The sequence below is a fragment of the Ammospiza caudacuta genome, chromosome 17 (assembly GCF_027887145.1).
Source record: "Ammospiza caudacuta isolate bAmmCau1 chromosome 17, bAmmCau1.pri, whole genome shotgun sequence".
NCBI lineage: Eukaryota > Metazoa > Chordata > Aves > Passeriformes > Passerellidae > Ammospiza > Ammospiza caudacuta.
Genome location: NC_080609.1, coordinates 2,287,688 through 2,302,838, shown reverse-complemented (window position 1 = coordinate 2,302,838; position 15,151 = coordinate 2,287,688). Strand labels below are relative to the sequence as shown.

Here is a 15,151-nt window from a genome sequence, read left to right as displayed (position 1 = left end):
TACACATCACATGGTGTGCTCACTGCTGAGGTGCTGCCTCCCTTGTCAGACTCAGAACTTGGAGAAGACATCCTCTGGCAGGTGTTGGGGCAGCTGATTTACAAGCACCATCAAGATGGTTCTACCAACATGAATGAATAGTTTTTGCTGGTGGAAAGGGAGTTGAATTCATTGTGGCATGTGGCCTCCAAGTTCTTTGATTCAGTGTCTGAACTGACAAAATATTTCACTGATGAAGGCCAGGCCAGGGGTAGGTGAATGATCCATCCACACACAGAAACTAAATGCATTTTTTTTCTTTCTGTGCATCCAAATTGACATATTTATGACTTCCAAAAGCCTGTCTTATCTAGATCACAAGCTGATGTCCTCTGTGCACCCAGTGCCAGCTCAAGGGGTGCCAGCTTGGTTGGGATGTGGATTCACAGCATGAAGAAAGGAACAGCAGGGGTTTCAGGGCTCTCAGAGTGCCCACACACAGGTTACCAGCATTGTTTGATTGTGAACAGGCCAGCTTGTTTTTCCTGTACTTCCCTTTCCCAACATTCACAGTGGAATTGTCCCAAAACCTGTTGGGACAGGTTTTGTCACAGTCCTGCTGGACCTGCCACAATTGCTGGAGTACAAACCCTCACTTGAGTGTGCTGTCATGTGAAACAAAGCAAATGAATCCATGTCCTGAGCTCTCCTGTGCCATTGCTGAGGCCTTTGTACAGGGAAAGCAGAGCCCTGAGCTCTGGAGCTGGCTGGAAGTCAGGGAATAGTTCAGGTTCTTCTGTGCTGGAGTGATCTGCAGGAGCCTGAGCCTTCCCCTCTTCCTGTGAGGAGGGAACTGCTCAGAGTCCTGAGCTCTGCAGTCACCTGCAGGTCATTCTAAAATTAATTTATAGCCTTTTTGTGCTCGTGTTTTCTTAGAAGTTTAAGACTCTTGAGCAATTAAATAATCTAATTAAGAAAGTGTTGGCTTGTATCTTGAGAAGGGAGCTGTGTGGCCAGGACCTAGAGAAGCAGCATTTGCTGGGATAATGGATTACTGTTCTGGGGTCAGACTCCAGAGTGCCCAAGCACATATCTGAACCTTCAGTGCCTGCTTGTTTCTGTCTCTTTGTGACAAAGTTTGCCAGAAAAGTAGTTCCTGGAATGGCTTAGACACTTCCTCATAGCCAAAGCTCTGTGAATCACATTGAGCACTTTGGTCATCCAGCACATTTGCTTGTTTAGGCCCAGGGTACTCAAATATCTATTTCAAGCCATGGGGGAAGCCCCTCTATCAATATAATCCAGCAAAATGCAGATAAATCCCTCCTGTCCTGGACAGAAAAAGTTTTATGATTTGGGGAGAGAGTTTAAACCAGAGCTGTGTGCTAGAGAAAAGCATTCTATCCCAGGAGTGAACTGTATGATTTTAATTAATTCAAAGCTTTAGGGAAAAGAGAAAACATTTTGGTTTTTCAGTGTTCAAGAGTCATAGAGATTCTGCAGCAATGGCACTTACACTTTCAATGGTGAGCAGTGTTACTCTGTTTGTGGTCCTGTCAGTGTTTGATCTGTGCCTTAGTCTTGGCTCATCTTCTTACCTGCAGGAAAGAATAACAGGGCATGCTTGGCTGGAACAGGTTTGCAGAGATGGATTGGTGATTTTATTTCTGTGAAGTAATTTGACATCTTTGTAAGAAAAATGCCTCTCTGGTCCAAGCTGTTACCTTTGAAACATTGTATTAAATGTGTGTGCGCTGTGTCACCCTTGGAATCCAAGATCTTTCCTATTTATCTTTACAGTATCAGCAATGAGGCAAATCCAAGAGAAAATAGGAAAGTGGCAGGTTGGATGGGGTTAGCCTCTTAAAAACATTGGATGCTGGGATTAATGGGCAGGGATTGCTTTGAAATGTTTCAGTGCCTCCAGGTCAGCCACTTCCCTCCCTCAGCCTGAACAAGGGACAGATTTGCACTGTCCACATGAGCACAAATTAAAGGTGGGCTCTCTGCCTGCTGCTAACATGGAGTTCCCATTTTGATGGAAGTTTGGGGAAATTGGAAGGTTTTTCCAGTCACTCTACCATCCTCAGGTCTGGCTGGCTCATTTCTAGGCTTTGTGCTTGCCCTAGGACTGAGTTTTCAAGCTGGAGGAGGGAGGGGTTACTTTTAATGGAGCTGTGACATTAGGCTTAAAGCATTGGAGAGACAATCCATGCTTCCTGTTGAAAATGGGGAATGTTCCCAAATCCAGAAAGGTTGAAGACAGTTTCTAGGGAATCAGTGCTCAGCCAACAGCACTGGGCAGCAAATTCATGGTCTGTGCTCCAGGCATTGAACCATGGAATACCCTGAGTGGGAAAGGACCACAAGGATCATCGAGTCCAACTCCTGGCCCTGCACAGGACACCCCAACAATCCCCCCATGGGTTTGCTTTCCTTGTTTTGTGTCTTTGCAGCTGGAGTGAAGTTCAGAGTCCTTGAGCAGCAGGATGGAAAACCTCTACGTCTCCTGATGCAGGTAAGGCCCCTGTGCCTTCCCCCAGAGTGACCCCAGCCCCTCTGTGCTGCTCCCACTGAAAGGCTCCACTTCAACATTATCAGCTCTAAAATGCTGAAACAAGGGAAATAATCTCGTGTTGCTGTGGCTGGCTGCTGCTTTCTGTGCTTGTGTCCTGTTTGGAGGAAATGCAGTGCCCTGGATGGTGTGAGGTGAAATGCAGAAGGGTAGAAGGAGAAGCACAGAGCTGTGTTACTTCTGGGACTCATGCCATTATCACCTCCTGCCTCTGTGCAGCTTCATTTCATAATTGCTGACACTGGGAGAAGAAAAAGAAGGCAGAATGAAGCAGCAGGAAAAGCTCTTCCCCTCCAGTGGTGCTGGAAAGCTTTGGCTGCTCCATGAGAGAGCAGAATGAGAGCCTGGGCAAGATGAGAGAGGAAAGGGCCTCCTGCTTTTCTCCAGAGTTGCCCTGGTGAGGGGTATGGGCACAGCTCACCTGTGCTTTTGTAACCCCCCCATTCCATGCTCTGGCATCAAAGATACTAAAGGAAATTATCTTCTGAAAAGAAATGAGGTGTTGGCAGCAGGGAAGTTCTCCTTACACTTTCAGGAGTGAAATTTCCATCTCCTGACCCAGCAGGAACACAGCCATGTCCCAGAGAGGCTTTTCTTGCTCTCTGCATCCTAAAGAGGAGAGGCTGCCAGTAGTGTATAACACTTATAAAAGCACTTGGACACTGGGGGAGTGAGTGGGAAAGATTTAATTGCAGCTTCTCAGTCCTTTTGCTTTTTCCATCACTGTCCCACCCAATTTCAGCAAAGGTCAGGCTAGCAGGGAACCAGCAAACCAGCTAGTAGCAATTCCAGAGGGAATCCTTTCTACAGATGTCCTCTGGGGCAAAACCAGCATTCTCTGAGCAAGCTGTCTTCCCAGCTCCTGCCTTTCAGTGGGATTGTGGTGTAAGAACCAAAATCTGCCATCCTCTATGGCCAGGAGACTCCAGAGAAAGGAAACCAGACACCAGAGATGAGGCATAGGAGGTGCTGAGCAGAGGCTTTGGCATCAGTGTGTGTGAGATGAGGTGGATGGACTCTCCAGAGAGAAAAGACCACGACTTAAAGAGCAAAGGCAATGAGTCATATGACTGTGATGAATTTTCTTTGGACCACTGCAGGAAGATCCATTTTCTATCTGGAATATAGCACAAGTCATCACTCAAGAGGTGGAAGTGCTGCTGTAGATGTCTGTCCCAGCCTTCTGTTCCAATAGTAATGAGCAGACAGTCAGAAAAGGCAATTTTTTTCTCTCTTTGTGCTGGTGGAAGTAAAAAATGGGCTTGTGTCAGAAATTCTGCTGAATATCCCACTTTGTGATAGGCCTTTGGAGAGGGTAGTCTAAAAAACCTATTTTTAAGTGAAATTCTTATTTATTGTACACAGTGATGTGCCTTTCTTGAGAATCTGCAGTGGCTTTGCCCCCTCTCTGTGTGGAAGCCCCCTTGCAGCAGTGTCTGGTGAAGTCAGGCTGGATGCATGGACCTACACCCAAAATAATTGCAGCTGTAGGTGATAGTCTGAGCTGTCCTGTGGGGCACTGGGGATGGATTAGAAATCAATAATGCTGGCTTTGAGCATTCCCAACCAGCTCCTGGCTCAGCCAATGGATTATTTTTGATTTTTAAGATAGTGCCTCTGGAATGCAAAGTCCAGACCCTGGAGGGGGGCAGAGGATGGGGGATGATATTTCCATTTCATATGCTACTTAATATTCTTCAGGAACTCTTACATAGGTCAGTATTTTCATTAGTGTTTAAAGTCATTTCTTTTGGTGCACAAGAAGGAATATTTCTGGCAGTGTGGCTCAACAGAAGTGATAGCCCAGGGAGAAAACTGGCTTTAAGCTGAAGGAGGGCAGGTCTGGAGTAGATATTGGGCAAAAATTGTTCCCTGTGAGGGTGGGCAGGCCCTGGCACAGGGTGCCCAGAGCAGCTGTGGCTGCCCCTGCATCCCTGGCAGTGCCCAAGGCCAGGCTGGGCAGGGCTGGGAGCAGCCTGGGACAGTGGGAGGTGTCCCTGCCATGGCAGGGGTGGCACTGGGTGGGCTTTAAGGTTCCCTCCAACCCAAACAGTCTGAGATTTTGAGATTCTAGATCACAATGAGTTTGATCCATTCATGTACCTTCTGCTGAAAGTCTCATCTTCTCCAGCAATTGCTTTGGAAAGGGTTAAACAGCAGAGGAAGGGAGAAGGGAACATTTCCATTAGGATGGATATTCTAGCAGGGTTTGTTACAGCTTTGACCTACAGAACTTTCATAAGGGGAACAAATATTGCCTCTTCACTAATAATGAGTTTTGCCTGTTTGCTTGCATTGGTACCAGGAGAGGCAGGGATGTGAATTGCTCTGGGTGTAAGGAACCCTGGCTATTACAGTGGCCAGTGCTGCCCCTGGGTATCACCACTGCACCCAGAGATGCTTCTCAGCAAGAAATGTTGTGTCAGACCTCCCAGCCCACACAGCTCATAGCCAAAGGAGCACACTCTGTGTCTCTCCCTTGTGGAGCAGCAGTTCCTGTCCTCCTCCCCCAGCATGTTTGCACTTCAGACACTTTGCTTTGCCTACAGCTGAGGAAATGGGCAGAAATAGTTACTTGGGTTTTACTTGTTACTTGGGCAGAAATTGTTCCTTGGGTTTTACAGCTGTTACTGCTGGGGACAGGTTTCTTTGGCCTTTTTCCCCCCTGCTGTTTATTCTATTTTATAATTTTCCCTGCAAGCAGCTGCCCTGACCTTTTGTCTAAACTTCCTAGAGATGCTTCTGTGTACAGGCATTTCCCCTTCTGCTTGAGCAATCTTGTACTTTGAAACTAATTTGACAAAGATCTCCAGGGTTAGTTCTAAGGAAATCTTAGCTCAACCCTGCTTTCCAAGGGCTCCATCTCTGTAGGCACTGGGGGTTCATCCCTCAGCACTCCATGAGCTCCAAGCAGCTGAAGCAAGCTGGTGGCACAGGCAAACTCCCAGAAACCCAGATGCTTTTTAGTGGACAAAAAAAATACTCAGCTTTGACCAAGTAGTGACTCTGTGCATGGGTTTGCTGTCTCTCTTTCCTTTGTGGCTGGATTCTGTGCTGTGAATCACAGTCTCCTTTCCCAGAGCTGCTTGGTTGGTTCCAGCAGAGCTGAACCCTTCTGCTAGAGAGGGATGTCCTTCCATTTCTCTCCACTGACCCAGCTCTGTAAGTCCCCACCCTGGGCATCTCTCATGGTCTATGCCCTAAGCCCCACCACTTCTGTGCCATCTCTTTTGGTCCTTTGGTGGCTGTGCATCCTTTTCCTGCCACACTGGATCCATTCTGGGGACTTCAGCTGCCTCCCTACCCTGAGTGCTTCACTGGGATGAGCATTTCCAAGGTCTGACATGCTTCTGTCACCCCTTGCACAGTAAATGTCTGTTCACATCCCTGTCTTCAGAAGGTCAGTGCAGCAACTGGGGACCGTGGGCACAGACTCGGGGGGCTGATTGAAGTCAAATTAAAAAAGATTAACTCAGCCTAGGAGACTTAATTGAAAATGGTAATGAGGAGCTCTGGTGTGATCCTGTTGTGCTGACACTTGGTTCCACTGGGTGGTTTCAGGTGATACCAGGTTTGACTTCACACCCAGCTGTGGGCTGAGGGCTCATAACAGGTACAGCCAAATTCCAGAGGAGTTCCTGGAGTCTCAGTGCATCCCTAGTGCAGTATAGATGTAGATTTAAATTAGATATTGGGAAATATTTGGCTCATAACAGGTACAGCCAAATTCCAGAGGAGTTCCTGGAGTCCCAGTGCAGTACTAGATGTAGATTTAAATTAGATATTAGGAAACATTTCTTCATGGGAAGGGTGGTGAGATGGTGGCACAGCTGCCCAGGGCAGTGGTGGAATCAGCATCCCTGAGATGTTCACAAGCAGTGTGGATGTGGCATTTGGGGACATGGGCTAGTGGTGGCTTTGGCAGTACTGGCTTAAGGGTTGGACTCAGTGATCTTAAAGGTCTTTTCCAAACTACAAAAATGCCATGACTCTGTGATTCTGTTGCTGTCTGCTGTCTCTCCAGCCACTGTCCCCTCCACTGGTGTGTAACACACTCCCCTCCCATTCCTCTCATGCTGGCTCTTGTCTGCCCCTCTGCTTGGGAATGATTCTAGTATCACCCCCTGCCAAACTCAATGTATTAATGTTGGGGGATGCAGGAGAAGGATAAACAGCCTCAGCAAGGCAGGGAGGGGTTCTGTGCTGTGTGAGGAGCAGCACTGATGCTGCCCTTGCTGCTGTCCCTCTTTCTCCACACAGATCAACCCCCTCTCCTATGGAGGTGTGGTCCAGACCTACAGACTGCCCACCTACAGCTGCTATCCCAGGGACTCCTGGGCATCTCTCTGCAAGAAACTCTTCCTTGGAGAGCTCATCTACCCTTGGAAACACAAAGGAGACAAGCAGAACTAAAGACAGTGGAAGAACTTGGGAACTTGACCTGAAAAACTTAACAACTAATGCTTTGGGACCAAAGGCTGCTCAGAGCCAGCAACTGCTTCATCCCTTTAAACAGATTTTGATAACATAGGAAGGGCTGAATTTTTAAAGGCAAGTATTTTTAAACATTATTTTTCAACTTTCTCCTCCCCTGCACTGTGTTTGTATATTATGCTAATGATTATTTTGGAAGCAAAAGGTGAAACCCATCAGTGCCTCATGAAACCAACACTCAGTGTCACGGAGGGAGCAGCTCCCAAATGGTCTGGGGATGAATTTCTCCTTCCATGTCAGCTCACAGGGCCATAGCAAATCAGCCCCTCAGGTGGTTTGGAGCCACAATGCTGTGGTGCCTTCAGCCAGAGCATGTTTTTATGCTTCAGACCTCAAGCCAGCTGATCAAAACCATGTGGAGAATCAGCTCGTGGAGTCCTACACTGAAAACTGAACAGCTGGGTGTCTGAGCTCATGGGATATTTATTAACTTCTTTTGAGGAGGGCCTGCACTCACCCTCACTGCAGCACCAGAGGTGTTGGAAAGTGAGGCTGGAGGCCCAGAAGCACAGACTGTTTTATCATGATTCTGTGATTTCTCTTGGGAGAGTGCTTTGGATACATTTCCAAAGTGCAGGAGTGCTTGGCTTTCCATGTTCTGGTCTCATTTTGATGTGTCTCCTATTCTCTCTCTTGGAAAGAGTGCCTGTGCACTGCAGGATGTCCCACTGGGCATCAGTGGTTGTGTCAAATTTAAATACAGTCCTTACCCAAAATACAGTCCTGACCCAAAATACAGTCCTGACCCAAAATACACTTCCTGCAGCTCTGCTCATTCCTCTGCCCCAGCTCAGACAAGGCCTTTGAGGTTTCTTAGGGCCATGTGAGGGATGCAGGACTACATGGGCACTACATGGTGCCCTGTCACCCTGAGCCAGGGCAAATCCCTGGGAAAGCCAGTGTGGCAAAGCCCCCCTCACCATCTGCCTTTACAGGCTCTGGCTGGGGCATCCCTGCCTGCAGAAACTGCAGAGAACAAGCTGTTCTGGGCTTAAAACTCCTGTGCAGCATCTTCTTGTCCTGGAATGATCACTACCTGAGGAATTCTCTGCACTCCAGGTGTGAATAACTGCAAGCTGTGATGCACTCAGTGGATGAATGGTGTAAATAACATTTTCACTCCAGCTGAAGTCAGAGTCATGAGCCCCATCCTCACCTGGCACTGAGCAGAGCAGGTTTACACCTCACCTCCCTCTGGTCTTTCCTGTGGAGCTTCTAAATGGTATCCCCTGGTTCCTCCCACGCCTGCACAGTTCAGTTTGCTGACTGCTGTGAGAAACTTTGTTATTTTTGGTCTTGTGAAAGTAATGTTTCTAATATCCTGGCTTTTAAAATCTGTCTGTGGGACCAGACAGTTCATGCTGGTCCTAATCAAGGTACAAATCCTTAGGTACAAATGCCATGATAGCCCAAATGACAGCACAGAGCCACAAACACCAGCAGCTGTGACCTTCCTACTGGGACCCTGCCAGATGTATCAGATGTTCCAGTGTTGGGTTTGTTTACTGAAGGCTGATACTGACTCTGGCGTGAGGAAATACCAAACCAAGGAAAAGCTCCTCCTCAAACCTGAGACCCTGAGTCTTCTGCAAGGGAGAACCTTGAGCAGCCCAGCTGGGCAGTGGCAGCTCCTTGTGCTTGCAGTTCTCCTGTGTCACCCAGAGTGGTGCCTGAGCTGCCTCTCTGCTCCTTGCACTGGCTGTTCTCCTTGCCTGCAGTGGTATCTGAGCATCTGAGTTGCTCCTGCTGGATGTTTGCCATGTCTCTCCTCTTCCTTTCCAGTCCCTGCTGGAAGAGTCTTCCCCCACCCTTTCCGACTGTGTGCAGGGACATTACAGCAGTGCAGCAGACATCCTGCTCAGGAGCACCTGACCTTATGTCATCTCTCTAATTAGAGTTAGGGTCTGCCTCATCTTCCACAGCAGCACAGACTGGCCCAGTGCTGGCATTTCCTCCGGGAAGAGGCTGCTGGTAAGGCTCTGGCTCTGATTTGTCCTCAGATCCATGTTATCCAGAGCAGCTCTTGGATGAGAAGTAGTTAAAAATTCCAGTTCTCCCATTCCTACCATGCACCCCTTATAGCAGGCAGCAAGCAGGCTTTGCCAGCCATATCAGTCAAAGACTCTAATCTTACAGACTTCTTTTAATACTGCATTTCCTTATTATTATTTCTCCCACCTTTGGTTCCCAGTGCTGCCACAAATCCCCTCTTTACTTAGGCAGGGGGTTTGTGAAGGAAAATGTGATTCACTGTGTGAAAAACTCTATCCTAGAGAGAAATTCTGCCTTGGAGAAATACTTTCTTCCCCTAACCAGGACAGCGTGTGACAATGCTGAAAGGAAACCTCAGTAATTACTGCACTGAAAGCTCTGGTTATGGGTTTGGGAGTCTTCCCTGATGCTGCTGCTGGACTGTGCCCTGTTCAGGCCCACACAAAGACTCTTGCACAAATACACAGCCCATATATTGACTTCCAGTAGTGTAAGGAAAATCTACATTTCACCCTGCAGAGAATGAGCTGCTTTCCTTCTGCCCTGTGCTGCCTCTTCCTGCTGCTCCAACACCATCTTCTTGCATAACTTTATCCCTCAGTGGTTTAGCCTTTATGCTCAGACCTGCTGGTCACACCATCCCAGGGAGCTGCTGGAGGTTGTGATCATCTGTTCCAGCCCCTGCTCATGCAGGGCCACCCAAGGCTGGTCACCCAGGACTGGCTTTGGGCTATCTCTGAGGATGGCAGCTCCAACAACCTGTGCCAGTGGCTGATGACCCCCACAGTGAAAGGTGTGCCTGATGACCCCCTCAGTGAAAGGTGTGGCTGGTGACACCCTCAGTGAAAGGTGTGGCTGGTGACCCCCACAGTGAAAGGTGTGCCTGGTGACCCCCTCAGTGAAAGGTGTGCCTGGTGACCCCCTCAGTGAAAGGTGTGCCTGGTGACCCCCTCAGTGAAAGGCTGTTCCCTCTCCCAGCAGGGTTTGAAGTGTTTCAGTTCATGACTCTCGTCCTGGTGTTGTGCAGAGCTCGGTGACACCGTAACTCAGATTGCCTCAGGAATGAGAGCATTGGCAGTGCTGTGCCATCTCTGCTCATGTTCCCCCTCTTCAGGCATTGCTTGCAGCCCCTTTGCCTTTTGGGGGAAAGAGCCTTGGTTAGGGGGTGCCTGTGCATTGACTCAGATCCCTTTCCTGCTCCTTGGTCCTTTTCTGGACTTGGGAGCAGAGAGCCCTTTCCTGCCACACTCCTGCCTGTGCTGAGCTCACAGGGGGAGCAGTACCCCAAACCTGGCAGTGTCAGGGAACAGCCCAGAGTGTGGAGCCCTGGGCTCTGCAGGGGGACTGTGCTGTGCACACACAGGGGATGGCTCTGGGTCTCAGCTCATCTCCCACATGACAGGAGGCCACAGGGCTTCCCAGCTGGATTGGGAGCTTTGGGTGCAGGATAAACACGTTCAGAGCAATCCAAGCCCCATGTGGGCAGCTGATCTGCCTTCCTGGATGAGAACAGTGCCCACCACCTTTGTCTCTAGCCCACCATTTTGCATTAGGGGTTGCTGCAAGAGTCTGTCACCTTTGGCTCCAGCCCTTATCCATGCCTGGGCCTCAAAACAGGAAAGCTCAAACCCCCCATTTACCATCTCAGCAAGCTAAATATGAGGAGTGTTCCTGCACTGATGAGTGCTGCAGGTGACAGAACACTGCCCTGCATTCCCAGGCAGGTGCTGGGGCTGGGAGCAGTGGAGGTGTCTGGGGGAAGAACCGAGGCCCAGCTCGGGGCAGGGACAGGCTGCAGCTCCTCTGCCATCCACTGTTAGTGAACATCTGGCACTGGGGAAGTTTGTGAGAACTTCACAGTTCTTGTAATCAATCCTCCTCACAGTGTTTTCTGGTTTTGAGTAAAGTATTATAAAAGAGCACTGACTCATTGAGAGTTTCATTAGAAGTGTGTGAGTGTTTGTGATGAGGTTTGGCAGGGAAGTTCAAAGCCACTGTGCATTTCTCCTTCCCTCACGTGAGGCACCAGGCGTTCAGCAGGAGCAGAGTGCTCCCACAGCAGTGACACAGGGCTTGTTCTAAATGTCACCACCAGCCCCAGCTGAAGATGACTTCCTTCCCCCTGCAGCCCTGATGTGAAACACAGCCTGGTGATGTAAAATGCAGCCTGGTGATGTGAAACACACACAGTCCCCTGCACCAGTCCAGGAACGAGTCCTGCCTGGCTTCAGGCTCATCAGAGCTCCAGCTGTGCAGGCAGGAGTGCTGGGCAGAGCAGTGGCACAGCAGGACAGTGACAGTGCCAGCAGTGCCAGCTGCAGCAGGGCTGAGGGATGCTGCACATTCCAGTGCTTGTGTGCAAGTTTAGGGATGGAGAGCTTTGTTCTACTGATAGGTTTTATTGGTTAACTCAACCTTTTAATCAGATTTTGATTACTCCAGAATAAAGATGTTGGGAGGAACATCCAGCCCTTACCTGTAGCTTGCCTTGCTGCTGAGCACAGTGTGGCTGTGAGCAGCACAGGGACAGGCAGGGCAGCTGCTGCAGCCTCAGCTGATCCAGGCTGTTCATGCCCACCCCAGGGCCTGGCTGGGCTGCTCCCACACCTCTGCTCTCACACACTGGGGTATTTCAGCATTTGTCCACCTATAATTGTTCTACCAAGGCCAAAACACAAAGCCTGTGCAAGGAGGATCCAAAGATGCCACGTCAGGCCTGGGAGGTGGTTGAAATGATGCTCCCCCAGCTCTGGGTGTTCTGTGATCCAGAGGGGGATCCTTGGTGTCCCATGGGCCTGCCCTGCCCATGGGGTGTGCTCAGTGTGAGGGGCAGGACAGGGGACAATCCTCTGCACAATCTGAGCAGCAGCCCAAGCTGGGCCTGGGAGTGGTGGATCCTTCTGGCCTCTCCTTCTCTCCTCACACCAGAGCACTCACTCCCTTGAATTCCATCCCTTTCTCCTGTTCCCTCTCCCAGCTGAATGCATGGCTGTGACAAAGTCCCCACATTGCAGCAAGCCCCTGCCAGGATTTCCCCTCTCCCTCTGCCTCCCACCTCTTGCCACAATTCCCACCTGGCTGGGCTCTGTTTGGTTTCCACCATCCCACCAAAGACAGGAGAAATCCCTGGAATGAGTGAGGGTTTGGCTGGCCCTGTGGAGCAGCAGGACTGAGACCCAGAGGCTCAGAAAAGAAATAAAATAGAGGAGATTGCTGCTCATCTTCTCCTGTCCACCTGCACTGCTTTGGATCCATTGGGCTGTTGGACAGAAATGAGGCTTTTCTCTCCTCCTGGAGAAAAGAAACATCCCCATGTCCCCCTCTCCCCTTCCCCTGCTCTGCCCACCAGGCTGTGCCCTGGGTGGGTGTTTCTGCACAGGCTTCACCTTCCAAGCCCCTTTACCCTGGCAATGCAGTGGCCAGGGATGGCAGTGGCTGCAGGAGGACATCTGCTCTTTGGGGTGGCTTTAGCTGCTCTTTGGGTGTGCTCTAGCTGCTCTTTGGGTGTGCTCTAGCTGCTCTTTGGGGTTGCTCTAGCTGCTCTTTGGGGTGGCTTTAGCTGCTCTTTGGGGTTGCTCTAGCTGCTCTTTGGGGTGGCTTTAGCTGCTCTTTGGGTGTGCTCTAGCTGCTGTTTTGTTTTCCCCTGTCCCTGCTCTCACTGTGCTTGGCAGCAGCCGTGGGAGCTGGCAGAGGGCACAGAGGGGGGCTGGGTTTGGCCCTGCCAATGGAGAAGCCAAACTGAGCAGCTGAGGGTGAGGATCCCCTTGTCCCACAGGACACAAACCCCTCACGAGCACAGGGCCCAAAGGGATCCAGAGCCCTAGGGCAGCACAGGAGCCCTCAGGCTGTGGGAGAGGAGAGGGAGCCAGACAGAGACCCCCAAAGATGGGGCAGCCCCCCATCCCTGTGAGAGGGGACAGCTCTGGAGAGAGCCCAGGGAGGCCACAGAGATGCCCCAAGGGCTGGAGCCCCTCTGCTCTGGAGCCAGGCTGGCAGAGCTGGGGGTGCTCACCTGGAGAGGAGAAGCTCCAGGGACACCTCAGAGCCCCTGCCAGGGCCTGAAGGGGCTCCAGGAGAGCTGCAGAGGGACTGGGGACAAGGGATGGAGGGACAGGACACAGGGAATGGCTCCCACTGCCAGAGGGCAGGGCTGGATGGGATATTGGGAATGAGGAATTGTTCCCTGTGAGGGTGGGCAGGCCCTGGCACAGGGTGCCCAGAGCAGCTGTGGCTGCCCCTGGATCCCTGGCAGTGCCCAAGGCCGGGCTGGGCAGGGCTGGGAGCAGCCTGGGACAGTGGGAGGTGTCCCTGCCATGGCAGGGGTGGCACTGGGTGGTCTCTGAGATCCCCTCCAACACAAACCATTCTGTGGTTCTATAAAAACATCCCCCTTGAATCCATCCCCTCTCCCTCTCCATCCATGAGTGACCCCCTGGCATGAGCAGCCAGCAGAGCTCCCCCAGGAGCTGCAGGATCCTCACAGGCTCAGGGCATGTGGGTCATGGGCATGGCATTCCCTGGAGCAGCAGGCTGGGAATGTGGATGGTGAAATGCCCAGCTCTGGATGCTCTGTTCAGCACAGGGATTTGTCAGCAATGGTGGCAGGGAGAGGATCCTCCACACCTTCCATGGGGAATCCCCTGGGATTGGGTTTGGGAGTGGTTCCTCAGGCCAATGCCAAGGGATTGCATTGGAGAACATCCAGGTACAGCCTGGTACAGCACCCACAGCCCCATTCCCTGGGGACACGCTGCACGTCCCCATGGCTGCCCCCTGCCCCACCGACAACGGGGTGCACACACCTCCCACCCCAAAACCCGCCGCCTGCCATAACATGGATGATCACCCACCTGGATGCCCCAAACTGTGGGTGCCCCTCTTTCTGGATGCCCACCCCATATCTGGAGGAGGACACCTGTATGCCCTCCCACCCACGTGCCCACCCACCTGGACATCTCTGACACCTGGATGTCCCAAATCCTGGGTGCCGCCTCTTCTTGGATGTCCCACACATCTGGATGTGCCCCCATCTACGAGCCCCTCCCATGGGTATGCTCAGCTCACATTGGATGCCACCCCGTCCTGGATGACACCTGGGTGCCCCGCACACACGGATGTGCCCCAGTCCCGCTCCCCCAATCCCGGTTCCCTCAATCCCTCTCCCCCAATCCCGGTTCCCCAATCCCGGTTCCCCCGCAGTCCCGGTTTCCTCAATCCCTCTCCCCCAATCCTGCTCCCCCAATCCCGCTCCCCCAATCCCGCTCCCCCAATCCCGCTCCCCCAATCCCGCTCCCCCAGTCCCTCCCGCGTCGAGCACTTCCCCGCCCGACTCGCTATCCCATCATGCTCCGCTTCCCGCAAGGTATGCCGGGAGCTGTAGTCCTCAGCCGCCCAGCCGTCCACTGGCCCTGCCCCTTGAGCTCTCAGGGGCGCGCCGGGGCGGGGCGCTTCTGATTGATAGGCTTCTGAGCCTATTGAAGCGGCGAATATGTGGAGGAGGCGTGGCCATTTCTGATTGACGTGCGGTTTAGCCTATGGGAGCGGCGAGAGCGGGGCCGAGGCGCCGCCTGGGCTCGGGCGGGCACGGCGGCTCCGTGAGGCGGGGGCGGCCCTGCCCGGCTGAGGTGGGTGGCGGGACCGGAGCTGGGGCTGACCTGGCGCGGTGCTGCGGCCCGGCGGGGCGGAGCGGGCTCGGGGCCCGGTGGGGCGGCGGCGCTTTGTGCGAGTGGGAGGGCGGAGCGGAGCCGTGTCAGCGGCGGGGGCGCTGCGGGGCCGGGCCGGGCCGGGCCCTTCCTCCGCCTTCTCCTCCTCCTCCTCCTCCTCCTCCGCCGCAGGTCCCAGCGCGGCCCCGGCGGAAGATGCGCGGCCAGCGGTGAGCGGCGGCGGGGCAGAGGCCGCAGCCCGAGGCTGGCGGGCGGAGGATGCGGGCCGGGCCGCCCCGCCGATGAGAGGCAGGATGGGCACCCAGGGCAGCCCGGTGAAGAGCTACGATTACCTGCTCAAGTTCCTGCTGGTGGGGGACAGCGACGTGGGCAAGGGGGAGATCCTGGAGAGCCTGCAGGACGGCGCCTCCGAGTCCCCCTACGCCTACAGCAACGGTAAGGGGGGCTG

General features: G+C 52.5%; 2 protein-coding genes across 4 annotated transcripts in view; both read left to right on the top strand.

Moving 5' to 3' along the window:
* The window catches only part of PIGQ (phosphatidylinositol glycan anchor biosynthesis class Q), a 37,905-nt gene extending 26,964 nt beyond the window's left edge, over positions 1-10,941 (top strand). For all 3 annotated transcript variants that reach the window (XM_058815788.1, XM_058815786.1, XM_058815787.1), the window contains 2 exons: positions 2,436-2,497; positions 6,815-10,941. In XM_058815788.1, coding sequence (XP_058671771.1) covers positions 2,436-2,497; positions 6,815-6,967 — 215 coding nt within the window. In that variant the 3' untranslated portion in view covers positions 6,968-10,941. The remainder of the gene's footprint in view (positions 1-2,435; positions 2,498-6,814) is intronic.
* Positions 10,942-14,900: 3,959 nt separating this feature from the next.
* RAB40C (RAB40C, member RAS oncogene family) overlaps positions 14,901-15,151 on the top strand; it is a 35,935-nt gene continuing 35,684 nt past the window's right edge. The window contains exon 1 of the mRNA XM_058815866.1: positions 14,901-15,138. Coding sequence (XP_058671849.1) covers positions 14,985-15,138 — 154 coding nt within the window. The 5' untranslated portion in view covers positions 14,901-14,984. The remainder of the gene's footprint in view (positions 15,139-15,151) is intronic.